Source organism: Abramis brama (genome assembly GCF_963993115.1).
Source record: "Abramis brama genome assembly, chromosome: 13".
Lineage (NCBI taxonomy): Eukaryota > Metazoa > Chordata > Actinopteri > Cypriniformes > Leuciscidae > Abramis > Abramis brama.
The window spans coordinates 1,244,902-1,260,537 of NC_139975.1; the positions used below are offsets into that span (position 1 = coordinate 1,244,902).

General features: G+C 39.4%; 1 protein-coding gene across 3 annotated transcripts in view; it reads left to right on the forward strand.

Moving 5' to 3' along the window:
* Positions 1 to 2,251, forward strand: part of LOC311094849 (uncharacterized protein) — a 37,827-nt gene extending 35,576 nt beyond the window's left edge. For 2 of the 3 annotated variants that reach the window (XM_084133024.1, XM_084133025.1), the window contains 2 exons: positions 121 to 287; positions 461 to 2,251. In XM_084133024.1, the coding sequence (XP_083989150.1) occupies positions 121 to 287; positions 461 to 1,334 (1,041 nt within the window). In that variant the 3' untranslated portion in view covers positions 1,335 to 2,251. The remainder of the gene's footprint in view (positions 1 to 120; positions 288 to 460) is intronic. The other variant, XM_084133026.1, reaches the window with a different exon arrangement.
* Positions 2,252 to 15,636: the final 13,385 nt, after the last annotated feature.

Genomic DNA, 15,636 nt, shown 5'->3' on the forward strand with positions numbered 1-15,636 from the left:
ATCAGCTTTCTTTTCTCAATCATTCTCTTGCAGTGACTATTCAAGAGAACAATATGAAATATTCACTGCATTGCTCTTACGTGTTTAACAGTGATTTTGTGATTGTGACTTTCTTTCTAGGTACAGGGTGCGACTGGTTTAGGCATCTCTCTGTACGACCTGATTGTGAAGAGTGAAGAACTAGTAAAGGTCAATCGGGTCACGGAGGCCAGCGAGTTCTTACGGGATTCAGCCAGGGAAATACTGGACGGCCAACAAAAGCTAAAGGAACAGCTGGATGCAATGCAGTATGATATTTAATTTTCTACACATTTTTAATTTATACTAATTTATCTGTCTTGGCCAAAGACAAAATGTTTTGTATTTTGTATCTGATTGTACATTACTGCAATATTGAAAACGCAAACAATAATGAATGTCTGAAGGAAACTGACTCGCTGTACAACTTTTCTCATTACAGTGAAATCATCCAAAAATTGTTACGAATGGAGAGGTTCATCGAGGAATATTCTCACGGCATGAATGAAAATGTACAGAAAATAATGGACTATATCATAGGAATATGTACAGACAACGAAGTTGTCTCCTGGCTTGAGGCATTACCTGATCATAATGAATTTGTGAATCTTCTACGATTTTTCCAGAAGAGTTTGAGTCCCAATCCTGAGGATTTGAGTACGCCTGGCGGAGGTCACATAGACATTGTGTTTGTGGCTCATGGCAGAATTGATGACCGGTTTATGCCATCAAGAGGACTGGTGCCAGCACCTAACATCAGAGACACCATTCTCTACTCTCCATGGAACTGCGCTATTGACGCCAACGCTGCATTTGCAATTGCTCAAGGAACCATACATGTGTCAGACCGAGTGTTTTACAATACTCTGTGCTGTGAGCCGGACCCTTTGCCAAATCACTGGAACAGCATGCGAAGATCTCTCCACGACATCCCAGTGATCCTTCTATCCCCACTGACCCCTGAAGATGAAGCATGGGACCTTTTTTACAAGTTAATGCAGAACAGAAGCTTGAAATTAGGAGACCGTGTTATTATTCCATATCTTGTCCCAAAAGATCAGGAAAAAGCATTCGGAGAGATCCCCCTGTACATATTAATATTTGCAACATCATTTATACTCAGTGTCTGTGATAGAACAGCTACTGTGCACCTGGCTGCTTGTTTGAGCCGTGAAGAAAGTTACTCAGAAGAGTGGCAAAGACAGTACGCCTACACAAGTGATGCAATGCATATGTCTGTGAACCTGCGTAACGTGAACATGGACTCTGAGTCATTCAGAGCCTTTAGATCATTGTTTGACAGAAACCGTAGATAAATCAGCTGAACGGCCTCTGGGTCAGTCCTGATATGTAGTAAACACAGGGCTGGAGAGCGACCCGGAGCGGGGCAGTTTAATGACCAAGAACTTATATAAAAGAAGTGACAGTTCAGGTCTTTCTATCCCATCATATTTACCACTGACATGTTTCAACCACAACATGAAGATAAATAACAAATTACATATAAAGTATTGTACTATGATAATTCCAACTGTAACATTATGAAAAAAAAATGTTTTGGTTTTCTATTTTCAATTCCATTAAATTCACATTTATTTTTCATTTAATTTGCTTTCTGCGTAAAACTTATATGTTTCACCTGTGTTCGTCATAATTACTAATCTACTATTAATAATCCGCGCTATATAATTATATTAATCATTTTAATCACTATTGTGTTTTTTTATTGTGTATTGTGTGTTGTCTTGTGTTCACACCAAGGACGATAACTATAAAGATAACTATAAAGTATATTTAACTATATAGCTCTAAAAATCATTCTCAATATTACAGAATATGAGTGTTCACACCACAACTATAACAATAACAATATAGTGAAACAATATCGTTGGAATCACTTTCAAGATTTTATGCAGCTGATGAATGAATACAAGCACTCCACAGAGACTCTAGGGGCGCTGTTTGAGGAAACCGGAAACTGCATTGTATGCCTTTAAAGTGACAGACGAGCACGCACTTATAATCAGAACGATAAAAAGAACGATAACGTTGATAGCACAATTATGTGTCGTCTTTTTATTCTTTTAATTACATTTTAAATAAATTTTAATCAATGTATTATTCTTTGTTTTTCTTATTTCTTATTCTTTGTTGTAAACCCTTTTTATGTAAAACATGTTAAATAATCATTGTGTATGAAGTGTGCTATATTAATAAACTCGCCTTGCCTTGACTTTTGTGTGACTGAATCTAAAGTGAGAAATATTTAGTATATTAATAAAACATTACTTTAAAAATTGACCATCACTTAACCTTCTTTTGTAAGGATCAAAACAAACATAAGTGATGCAGAAAACATAACCAATTTATTTTTATTAATATCACACAACCATTTAAATTTGTGTAAAATACAACAAACAAACAAACAAACACACACACACACACACACACACACACATCCTTGTTTTTGTTACTTTGTGAGACCCCATGACTGGGACATCACTTGTGGGATCCACCCTTTCTAGAAGAGGTACACTTCTTAAAAAAATCAGGCAAGATCAGAACACATTCATAAACACAGATCTCACTTGATAATCTCAAATTTAAGAACTTTTGCACAAGACCTGACTGGGCTGTCACATGTGGGGTCCCAAACTGGTTTTCCTTCCTTGTGGGTCCACCTACACACACTTCGAGTTTTACATACTTTGTGAGGCCATGCCTTACTATTCAGTAGTTGTGGGGCCCTTTGCACATTGTCTTTCAGTTGAATAAAAATCTATATCCTTTACTTCACAGTGAAAAAACAAGTCAGACAAAAACAAAAACAAGTCAGTTGACAACTGTTTTAGATACACAGTCTTCATTCTGCCTGCTGTTTGTGGCACAATCCCTTTTGATTGGTTTGTCTTTTACCAACCAACACCAATAAACCACAACTGTCTCAGTTACAAACTAACCTTGCCCTGTGAAATATTGAAAATCTGTCTGAGAGAAACAGTCGTGTGGGGAGTCTTTTTAATAAAATGGCACAGCACAACACAATTTAATGAATCATCAGTAATTTAACAGTACCACTTATCTTGTTTTTAGTACTTTGCAGGACTGTGAAATCACAAGCAAGATCATTATGTGTAGTTAACAATAATGTATTACATTTCCATATTAAGACAATTAAACAAACACGTTTTTCATGAGATAATACATTAGACAAAAAATGTTTCGGGGACCCTAAGCGAGAACTTTTAACATTCACTAATATCTGACCATTTATAATATACACTGAACGAAAATATAAACGCAACACTTGTGTTTTTGCCCCCATTTTTCATGAGCTGAACTCAAAATCTAAGACTTTTTCTATGTACACAAAAGGCCTATTTCTCCCAAATATTGTTCACAAATCTGTCTAAATCTGTGTTAGTGAGCACTTCTCCTTTGCCAAGATAATCCATCCACCTCACAGGTGTGGCATATCAAGATGCTGATTAGACAGCATGATTATTGCACAGGTTTGTCTTAGGCTGGCCACAATAAAAGGCCACTCTAAAATGTGCAGTTTCATCACACAGCACAATCCTACAGATGTGATGAAACTGACAACTCCCATGCAGTGATTTAAAGCCACAACTGGTGGATTCAGCTCCATGGCCAGCTTCGCAGCCTGAATCCACTGAATCCACCTGTTGTGGCTTTAAATCACTGCATGGGAGTTGATCTACGATAATTTTTTACGATCGTACGACTGATCTTAATATTACGGTCTGTTTCCCAAAAAGCATCGTAACTTAAGTAGCACTTAAAAATTATCGTAGATCTACGAGTGCTCTGGAGTAATCGTAAATCCCCAAGTGCATCGTAAGAAGACAGAGTTATGAGGCCAGGCCAACCGGCAGATTACACCTTTAACTTTATTCAAATGCAATGTGATTATAATATAAGGTTTTGATTATACTTTATTGTACACTTTATTACACTTTTGTTTTTGTTAAATTAATGTATAAATTAAATAATTAAAAAGGTCAGAAAAAAAAAAGAAATAAATAATTTTAATCAAAATTAAATGAAAGAACAAAAAATAAATAAAAGAAATCCTTTAAATCTGTTAAAAATTACATCTTTGTTTAGCTCTATCTTCTCTAAAAGGAAATTAATTTCATCTTTTTGAAAGGCATCTTTTCTTGTTGTTTTTTTTTCCAGCCATTTTGTCAGTGCCTTCAGAATACGATTCCATATAAGATTATATTTCAGCACTTCGCAAATGGACAGCGACTCTTAAGTAGCACGTAGAACGCCTCGGTTACGACTGTAACCTCGGTTCCCTGAAGAGGGAACGAGCGTTGCGTCGAGAATGACGCTATGGGGAACGCTTTGCGTGATGACGTCTTGAAGCACATGTAAAATCAGTCCAATGGTGTGGCGGAACGTCAGAGGCGGGTGACGTCACGTACCAGGAAACTATAAAAGCCGGCCCGAAACAGAAAACGAAAGCTTCGTAAAAGTCTGAAGTCGAGCTGACAGGCATGAAGGAGATATGGCAAGGCGACGCAACGCTCGTTCCCTCTTCAGGGAACCGAGGTTACAGTCGTAACCGAGGTGTTCCCTTTCAAGGGAACTCCCGTTGCGTCGAGAATGACGCTATGGGGAACGTCTATACCAACGCCTCCATAGCTACGAATGTCTGTCCTGTGTGTAATCTGGAGAGCAGCACTAGGAAGACAAAACATGAGACCCTGGAGCAGAGTCTAGATCCAGAGAGTAAAACCTGACGAAAGTGTGCGGTGAGGACCAGCCTGCCGCATCACAGACGTCCTGTAAAGAAACTCCTGATATAAGGGCCTTAGAGGCCGCCATACTCCTCGTCGAGTGCGACCGGACAGCCAAAGGAGAAGGCTGCCCAGCCGCCTCATAAGCAAGTGAGATAGCCTCGACCACCCACTTGCTCATCCTCTGCTTAGACACTGGACCTCCCTTGTTAGGAGACCCAAAGCACACAAATAATTGATCACTTTTACGCCACAGGGCAGCTCTGTGGACATACGCGTCTAACGCCCGCACAGGGCAAAGCAAATTATTTGCCTCCTGGTCAGCATTTTGAAAGGGAGGAGGACAAAAGGCCTGCAGAACAATAGGTCTGATCACATTAGTGGGGACCTTGGGGATATAACCCGGTCTTGGATGAAGAAACGCTTTAACCATACCCGGAGCAAACTCTAAGCATGACGGAGCAACCGACAATGCTTGAAGATCCCCTATCCTCTTGAGAGAAGAAATAGCGAGAAGGAAAAGAGCTTTCAGAGTTAAAAACTTCTCAGGAACCTCCTCAATGGGCTCAAAGGGGGCCAGGGAAAGGCCTTGCAGCGCAACGGACAAATCCCAAGGTGGCACCCTAGAGCGAACTGCAGGCCTCAGCCTCCAAGTGCCACGAAGGAAACGAGATACCAAGGGGTCTTTCCCCACAGACATTCCACCCAAAGGAATGTGGTAAGCACCTATGGCCGCCACATAAACCTTTAAGGTGGACGGGGTCAGACCTGCAGTGAACCGGTCCTGCAGGAACTCCAGAACTGTACCAATTGGGCAGTTAACTGGATCCAACCGACGGTCACTACACCAAGAAGTGAAGACTCTCCACTTCAGGGCATAAAGTTTCCTCGTGGAGGGAGCTCTGGACTGTAGAATGGTCTCAACAACCTCAGTTGAGAGACCTGACTCTATGAGCTGGGCCCCCTCAGAGGCCAAGCCCACAGGTTCCACAGTTCTGGGCGGGGGTGAAATATCGAGCCCTCCGCCTGGGACAGAAGGTCCCTCCTGACGGGTAACTCCAGAGGATGCCCGTCGAAGAGCGACACAAGATCGGGAAACCATACTCTGCCCGGCCAGCGCGGGGCTATAAGAAGCAGGCGAACCCGGTCCCTGCGAACTCTCTCCAGAACTCCCGGGAGCAGAGCAACTGGGGGAAAGGCGTACAGACGTAGCCTCGGCCACGCCTGTACCATAGCATCCAGTCCCAGAGGAGCTGGATGCGTGAGGGAGAACCAAAGTGGACAGTGGGGGTGTGTGGGGGTGTGCCCCTTCGGGACGGGGCATGTAAAATACATCAGTAAGCTCCTACCTGACACCCTCACGAAACCACTGTAACATCCTTGCCACCTCTGGTGATTCGGGGGGCAGCGGTTTCCAGCGAAATGTTGAATGTTCTTTTGTTTCCTGTTATCGCCCAGGACACAGAACATTTAACATTCCCCTACCAGGAAGTATTAAGGAGACTTTGGCAGCGTGAAAGCTACTGCCGGGTATCTCTTTTTGTGTCCTAAAGACAGTAAAAAGGAATACGTTGCCCTCTTCATTTTAACTGCGTGGTTCCCACTACCGTGAAACAGGAGTAGGCGCATCTGCTGTCTTAAGAAAGAAAGAAATGGTGGACTGTGTCCGTTTTTAGATATTTGAGGCTTGAACTGTTCCGTCAGAACGCTCAAGTACAAGATTCTAACAATCAAGAAGATCGTGTTGCAAATTCAAATTCGCGATTGGTTCTTCACGGTCGGTCTTAAAGACGGATATTTTCACATAGAAATATTGCCACAACACAGGAAGTTCCCGAGGTTTTGCTTTTGGGGGCGAAGCTTACCAATATCGGGTGCTTCCATTCGACCTAGCCATGTTACATAGACGATTGGCTGATACTGGCCCAGTCTCAAGAGCTTGTGATTCGACATCGAGATCGATCCCCGCTCATCTTCTCTCTATGAGGCCGAGTTGCAACGCCAAGAAGAGCATTCACTCTCTTCCCCAGAGGGTAATGTGCTTGCGGGTTAAATGGGACTTTGTCACCATCGGGGGAACAACTGTTCCCCGCTTGTGTCAAGACCATTTTAAACACCCTAAAGCAACATCTGGCTAGGTCAGGACATTACATAGGCCTCATGGCAGCTGCCTTTTGCACATGAGACCACTTCTGTTGTGGCTCAAAATAACTATACAATCCCCAAGGGCAAATAAAGGCAAGAGCACGCGCTGAGGGCTTCGTGTCCTATCTAAAATCCATGTTTATGTTAAGGGTTATGTGCTGTGGCTTCGTTCCCTTTGGCACTGTGCCACTTTTCGTCTGACTGTTTGTATTTTCTTTTCTCTTTCCTTTTAATTTTAATTTAACTATTCTTATTTTACACCTGTCCATCCCGTCCTGTATTGCACCATGAGAAATCTGGTCTCCCTACTTCAGAGTTCCTACTGGCGGTGCGAATGCAACCAGAAAAACAGCTCTAGATATATAATTGGGCCCTAGATATCAATTAGATATATTAAAGTGTGTGTGTGTATATATATATATATATATATATATATATATATATATATATATATATATATATATATATATATATACACACACTTTTATAATTGATAATTAACATTAAGATCCATTTTTATAGTTGGGTAAAGGGAATAGAATCGACAGCTTATTTATTTATTTACTGTATCATAAAATGTAAAACAAATATTATTGCATGGACAATGTAAACATAACGGCCTGTAAGAAAGCTGTATGTTTTCAGCTGTAAATGAACCCTAACCCCCTTATTTCCCATCGCTGAGACCCACCTAAGCTCCAAAAGTTCATCACTTCAACAAGTGTGCGCTGTTGGGTTTTCAAATCAATCAAATCAATCTATGGCTATGGCCATTAATTGGAAAAAAGTTAGAGGATGTCCATGTGCAACAGATATGTAAAAACACACTAACGCACGGAGTACGGAGAAGACTGGAAGGGCTTGGCTTGAGGTCATGGAAAAATGGGCATGGTTATAATGCAGCCTTTCACACAAATTTACAGGAGGACCAGCTTTCCTCACACACACACACACGTACAAATGCACAGTCATGCATTTAAGTTCAGAATGTCCAAACACAAACACGGACACACATTCGCAGGAAAGATGGAATGCTCTCACACAGATTGACTGCTGTACTCTGTGATGAGAATCAGGGAGTTTAAAAAAATTAACCCTACAGACAAAACTGACAAACACACACAGACATAGTCACAAAGAGACTCATAATCAACCGGTAAGCATTTTCATGACTTCAACTGTCTCCGCTGAAAGGGATGATTCATCTAAAAATGTCATTCCAAATCCGCATGCTGTAATTTTTATTCTGTGGAGCACAAAAGAACACTTGCTTAAAAGAATCTTCACGCAGCTCTTTCCCATAAAACACCATTCATTAATGACCTCTACAGTCAAGCTTTAAAAAAAAAAGAAAAGTGGAATAATAATATAATATAATATAATATAATATATCAGGGATAAAGAGATTTTCTTACTTTCCTAATAAATAAATCTTGTTTTTCTTTAGTGTTTATCCCGCATACGCTTTCTGGATCGCTGGCGCCATTTGATTATTATTCCTAATAAATACATAAATAACTATATAAAGAGATAAACATATAACATAGTATACTAAAATAAAATATTTTTCTCAATTTTTACATTTATATTACCTTTGCCACCATTTAAGGCTCACTTAAAGTTAATCTTAAAAAAACAAAAACAATTTAATAACTGTTAAAAGTAATCTTTATCAAATCTCAAAATCAATCTTCAGTTTTTTATACATTGCAATGTTGTGATGCACTTGGAACCATCGTTTCCATTATTGATTTATTCATATACATTTTATTTTAATGATGATTTAAATGTCATTGACATCAAGCTTAATGTCACGCATCTAGCAGTGCCATATTTGATTTGAAAGTAAATAATCACAACATTTTCATTTTTGGGTGAACTACCACTTTAATTCTGACAGAGAGTGTTGAAATAAATAAATAAAGTAAAAATATAACTTGACCAATTTCAGACTGACCAGATGTACCTTTGATAAAGCTTTTCCAGTCAGATCAACCACAGTTCACACACCCCAGCAAACATTACCCAACACACCCACATTACCCAGTCAGTAAATATTTGAAGCCAGGAAACCGTGAGAGAGCGAGAAAGATCGCCCAGGTGGTCCTGTGTACTTTGGCCGCTGGACAGTGATCTGGCGTGAGGGGTAGAACCTGAAACCCATGCAAATGTGATCACTCCTGAATGACTCAATATAAGTGAAAAAAAAAAACCCCTTCCAAATTCCTTGGCGGTTTTGAAGAAAGGATTTAGGAGCAATTCCTCATCTTTGAAAGAGTGGGGAGAGAGAGTGTGTGTGTGTGTGTGTGTGTGTGTGTGTGTGTGTGTGTGTGTGTGTGTGTGTGTGTGTGTGTGTGTGTGAGAGAGTAATTGTGACAGGCTGTCCCGAGCAAATGAAACCAAACCGAGACTCCCTAAGTAACTAATGATCTTTGCGAAGGAAGTGAATCAATCAAAACTAACTTTATCTGGACAATAACTTTATTCTAGATCTGCTGTAAAGCCTAAACACTCTCTGTTAATCTCCTGTTATCACTGTAAAGCTGCTGAGAAACATCTATATTGTTAAAGTGCTGTGTAAATGAAGGAGACTTGACACACACACACACACAGAGAGAGAGAGAGAGAGAGAGAGAGAGATGTGCGCCAAATAAATATGACCAGTAGTTTTTTCTACTTATTAGAAAATAAGGACTTTTAGGCCTGTGAAGTCGATAAATGGCATATATCTCCAAAATGCTGCAGTAAATTTGTTTCAAATGAGGTGTGTATACTGTATGGGACGTCCCTTATAAGAGCTGGCCATTGATTTTTTTTCTACTTATTAGAAATGAGGTCTTTATAGGCCTCTGAAGTAGTAATATAAAGACATTTAAAGACAGTATAAAGACAGTGCGGTGAGTCTTGATCTACACCGCGCATGCATTACAATAGATGCCGAATGTAAACAACGACGGCAACATGCATCCAAATTTGTTACTAAACTAAATGATGTAATAAATAAGTATACAAAAACCTGGACAAGAAAACCAAGAAAGTATTCTCTTCCGTGGTTCAACAGCGACATTTGGCGAATGGCTAAAAATCATGACCTTGCACTTAAAAAGTCTTTAAAATCTAGGAATAATACTGACCATCTAATTTTCACTGGTCTCAGGAACAAAGTCACAAGTGAGCTGCGTAAAGCAAAAACAAAATATTTTATAAAAATGATAGAAGACGCAAATGGAAGCAGCTCCAAACTATGGCAACTTATAAACAAATTGACAAATTCTAATAGGAAAAATCATCAAATGACAGATTGCCTTAAAATTGATGATAATTACGTTAATGACAACCAGTCAATTGCTAACGAGTCAGTCTACGATCTAGCTAAACCTTTCAAGGGCAAATTACCTTTTGAGAACAAAGTTCAGTTTAGCAGTACAGATACTTTAAAAATCAGAGAAGTTTCGCATGACAAAGTAAGGAAAATTATTGTCAATATGAAAAATTCTACATCAAGAGATATACATAATCTTAATGTAGCTCTAATTAAAAAACATCTAAGCTCGATCCCATTACTTATCTTGTAAACTTTTCAATACAAACAAACACTTTCCCACAGAGCTGGAAGACTGCTGTAATCACTCCAATTCATAAGTCAGGCGATAAAGACCAAGCCTGCAACTACAGGCCTATTTCCATTCTCCCTGTCGTTTCCAAAGTACTGGAAAAAATTGTGGCGGAGCAATTAATAGAACATCTTGAAAATAACCAATTGTTGCATCCCCAGCAGTTTGGGTTCAGACAAAAACACAGCACAGAAACCGCCAACTGCTTCTTGTTGGAACAGATCAAAGGTTCACTGGACAAAGGGAATGTCGTAGGCGCTGTGTTTTTAGATCTGAAGAAGGCCTTCGACACAGTGGACCATTGTATCTTATTGCAGAAATTACAGCAATTTCAATTTTCAGCTGCAGCTCTGTTATGGTTTAAGTCCTACCTGGAGGGTAGAGAACAGTGTGTGAAAGTAGGAACCGTTAAATCCAACCTGAGTCCAAATGACCAAATGAGCGCCTCAAGGGTCAGTTCTAGGACCGTTGTTGTTCTCAATGTATATAAATGATCTCCCAGATTGCTGTCAGGGTGTAAACTGCCAGCTTTATGCTGACGACACAGTTATCCATGTGTCAGCAAAAACATCTGCACTGGATGGGCAGCAGTTAACACAGGCTTTACATAACATCTCAAGATGGCTTCAGCTGTCCCACTTAACTCTAAACGTACAGAAAACCTTCTCAATGTGTTTTTCTATCAACCGGAGGTCCCCTGACAGCATCTCTGAGGTTCAGTTAGACCATGAACCCATTCAGGAGGTTCATGAAACGAAATACTTGGGCATAATCTTGGATAAACACCTGAAGTTTCAAAGTCAAGTAAACCATGTTTGCAGGAAAGTCAAATCAAATCTGAACTGTTTTTGTTTTATTAGAGGAGAGTTGTCACATCACGCGGCTTTATTGTTTATGCATGCAATGGTTTTTTCACATTTGTCATACTGTATTACAGCATGGTCACAAACATCAGCATCCACTCTGAAACCAGTCACTTCTCTATATAAACAGGCAATTAAGATGTTTGACAAGAAACCTATGAGATGGCATAATTGTGACATACAAAAGCACAAGCTTTTTACTTTTGAAAATGTTGTAAATTTTAGTATTTTGAAACTGACTTTTAAATGTTTGAACAACGGTGTGTCACCACTGTTCTCTGGCCTCATGGAGAGGCGTCAGGGCTCTCATAGACCTTCCACCAGAGCCTCAGTTAGTGGGGATCGTGTGCTCCCAAAGTTTAGAAAATCTTTTGGACAGTCTAGCTTCTCCTTCAGAGGGGCTACACGGTGGAACTCTCTCCCCACTGGATTCACACAGCAGAACAATATTAACATCTTTATCAGAGAGCTCAAACAGTGGCTTACAGTTTTTTACAATTGCTATGACAGATTTTTCAATACATTTAACAATTTTCCAAAACTCTTAACACAGTTAGCACTACATCCGTCTGTGTAAGCTATACTATTAAAACATTTCTTGTTGCTTTAACACAAAATGCATACAATTAACACAAATTTAAAATGCTTGAACTTCTTTTACACACAAGCTCAAACAAGACCAAAACTATGGATTTTTACTGCCAAATTTACCAATGCTTTAACACTGTATGAACAGATAACACCATGCTCTACACCTAACCTTACAGTGAAGGCAAGGTAAACAGCTTTTTATATTGTAAATTGAAACACAAATATATCCCCTGTATTTTATTCCATTATTACTGAGAAACAGCTGACTGAATTATGCAAATAGATAATTAGAAGACGACTCTTTTTTTTTTTTACAGTATTCTTCTGGTGTTTTTTCTGTTTGTATATTTTGTATTTTCACATTATTCCATTGCTAGTGAGAAACAGCTGATTGAAGTTATGCAAATATGGGACAATGTGGCATTCCACCATTCTCGTCTAGTCACAGCCTGGTTTGACGCCCATCAGAGGATGATGTCTATTCTCCCCTTACTTCCCTTTCCTCAACCCCATTGAGGAGTTTTCTCAGCCTGGAGATGAAAGGTTTTTGACCATAGTCCACAGGACCTAATGTCCCTCCTGTATGCAAAAGATGCTGCAGACCAAGACATCACAGCTGAACACTACCAGGGGTGGATAAGGCATGTTACTGTAAAAGATTCTTCCCAAGATGCCTTGCCAGGGAAGATATCAGGAGTGATGTGGATGAGAACGTGGACAAATGCAGAAGACCGGGCAGATTAGAAGATGGCCTTTTCTGTTTGTATATTTTGTATTTTCACATACAGTAATACTGTAAATGGCAGCTATATTGCATATTTTTGTTATATTGCAGATATGTCCTGTTGCAAATAAAGCCGTTACAGCAGTAATTCTGTCTCTGTCTTCTTTTTTCATAAACCATACATTCTATAAAGCTACTCTAAGAAGGGTCATTTATTTTGTTGTATTGAATTTCTGCTGCAAAAAAACAACAACAAAATGCATTTACAATACAAAAATGTAGAGAGACTTCAAAAGAAACTGCAGTGCAAAAAAACAATGTATGATCAATACATTATCTATAGATATAATAGATAAAGTATAATATATCTATAGAATAATATGTCTGTTGTATAAGGGCAGACCTGACACATATAAAATAATGCAGTTTCTGTAATTCCATCTGATGTTAGTGTTTTTATGACATTGTGCTGTGATTGACTAAATGTTCCTGGTGGAAGAGAACATGTGTTAATGTTTTGGTAGACATGGTGTATTGTGTTAGTGTATTATTGTATTTTGAAAATTAGTTTTGCAGTTTAGTTTATAATGTGTGATTTTGAGCATGAAATTAACCGTTTTGCCAGTTGTGTGTTTTAGGTGTGTTGGTGCGTTAAGAGTTTAGGAAACTTGTTAAATGTATTGAAAAATCTGTCATAGCGATTGTAAAAAACTGTAAATCGGGCCAAAGCTGTTCCCATGTGTAAAATGTGCCTTGTCTTGTTTACAGTTTTTTACGATTGCTATGACAGATTTTTCAATACTTTTAACAGTTTTCCAAAACTCTTAACACAGTTAGCACTACATCCGCCTGTGTAAGCTATACTATTAACACATTTCTTGTTGCTTTAACACAAAATGCATACAATTAACACAAATTTAAAATGCTTGAACTTCTTTTACACACAAGCTCAAACAAGAACAAAACAATGGATTTTTACTGCCAAATTTACCAATGCTTTACAGTTTTTTTTATTCGCTTTGGTACTATTTTCACAAGTTAGGTGTACATTTTCAAAACTCTTAGTACAAAAATCCAAACTGATCACACTTGTAACACAGCTAGTTATTCTTTCAAAACCTGATGTAATGCTTTCAGTCAGTTGCACATGCACATGTTTTCAGTCCACATAATCATTGTTTCAATCTATAGGTGTACCAAATGATTCATTGATTAACCATTAAGATCAGTTGGATTAAATAATAGACACATGTATTAAACTGAACAAGAAGAGATGCAAATCAAAAGTTTGATAGTAAGAGCTTTATGAAAGGCAGTTACTGTGAATGAAACATTTATGTAGATGAAACACTTATTTTGTGTTGTGAAAAGGATACTTTGTGATTTTGTGTATTGTATAACACTTTAAACAATGCATCTGGTTCGTCCAATGTTATTGCTATGTCCATATTAAATAAATATAAAAAAAAAAAAAAAATGTGACATTGAAAAGAAAGATAGAAATATACAGTATCTCTTAGATATAGACAGACAGACAGACAGACAGACAGACAGACAGATAGATAGATAGATAGATAGATAGATAGATAGATAGATAGATAGATAGATAGATGAAATTACCATAATCATAGTAATAGGTGCAAGTGTTTTTTTCTGGCGGCTGGCTTGATCGCAGTGACTTACAGATTTTATGGTAAACTCACCTCATACAGGGGTGTGTTTCCTGTTCAGGAACAGGAACAGGAACATGATGTTTTTGGCTCAAGATAAAGGTTTTTTGAGTCCACGTCATGCAAACCATATTTGGCTCACGATATTTTCTGTAAACACACCCCTGAATAGCTTTGGCTCCCGTATTAGATCTAGCTCTATAAAATGTCCCAACAAAGTTCAGCCCAGCAAAGACATCCTCATACTCTCAGAGATATTCAGAGGACATCGAGACACACACTTGAGCTTGAAAGTTGTTAAGGAGTGTTTGCTGTAATTCAGTTAAATCGAGTGAAGGTTCGTGTTCTCAGACTGCTGCCGTTTGAAGACTCATTACTTCTCTGATACAGTAGACACGTGAGTACATTTTCAACAGTTTTTAAAATGAAAGAAAAGCAACAAAACGTACTCGGTTACTAACGTAACCTCGGTTCTCTCTAGAAGAGGGAACGAGTACTGCGTTTTATCAAAACGCTACGGGAAAAGTCTCTTTTCACGAAACACTGAAGCAAAAATTATCCTTTAATTTTTCATATATGTAAAACGCGTTGCGGCAGCAGCAGACAGCTGAAGCAAGACGGCTTGTCTGCTCATTGGCTGCTCTGCGGCAACTGCATAAGCCTATCGAGCGCAGGCTGATGCAACATCAGACCAATGAGGGCGCTTCGCGCCCTCCTCGCCACTTCCCGCCGAGACGGGCGTGGCTTACCTCTATAAAAGGAGCTCGAGAAGGCTGACTCACTTGATTTTGATCGCCGAAGCGAACCAGAGTGAACCAAACGCACGGCAAGGGAACGCAGTACTCGTTCCCTCTTCTAGAGAGAACCGAGGTTACGTTAGTAACCGAGTACGTTCTCTTACGAGAGTTCTCTCGTACTGCGTTTTATCAAAATGCTACGGGAACCCCTTGCAAAACGCCGTGCGTGCTGGGATATAAACACTGATCACCGGAAGCCATTTCAGGCATACAGTGCATAATCACCAGATAGACTCACACAGAGTCAGGGAATAAGGGGGGGAAGCCTTAATTCCCTATACTGTAGCGTCCGCAGGCTTAACATGACCTCACAGGGAGAGTCTAAAGACAGGAGGGGTTTCCTCCGTCCTTATATAGACATGTCCACAGACGCGAATATGACATCACATAGCCAGGGTAGGGAGCCTGCACTAATGTGGGAAAACGTGGGTCTTACACAGTTCAGCCC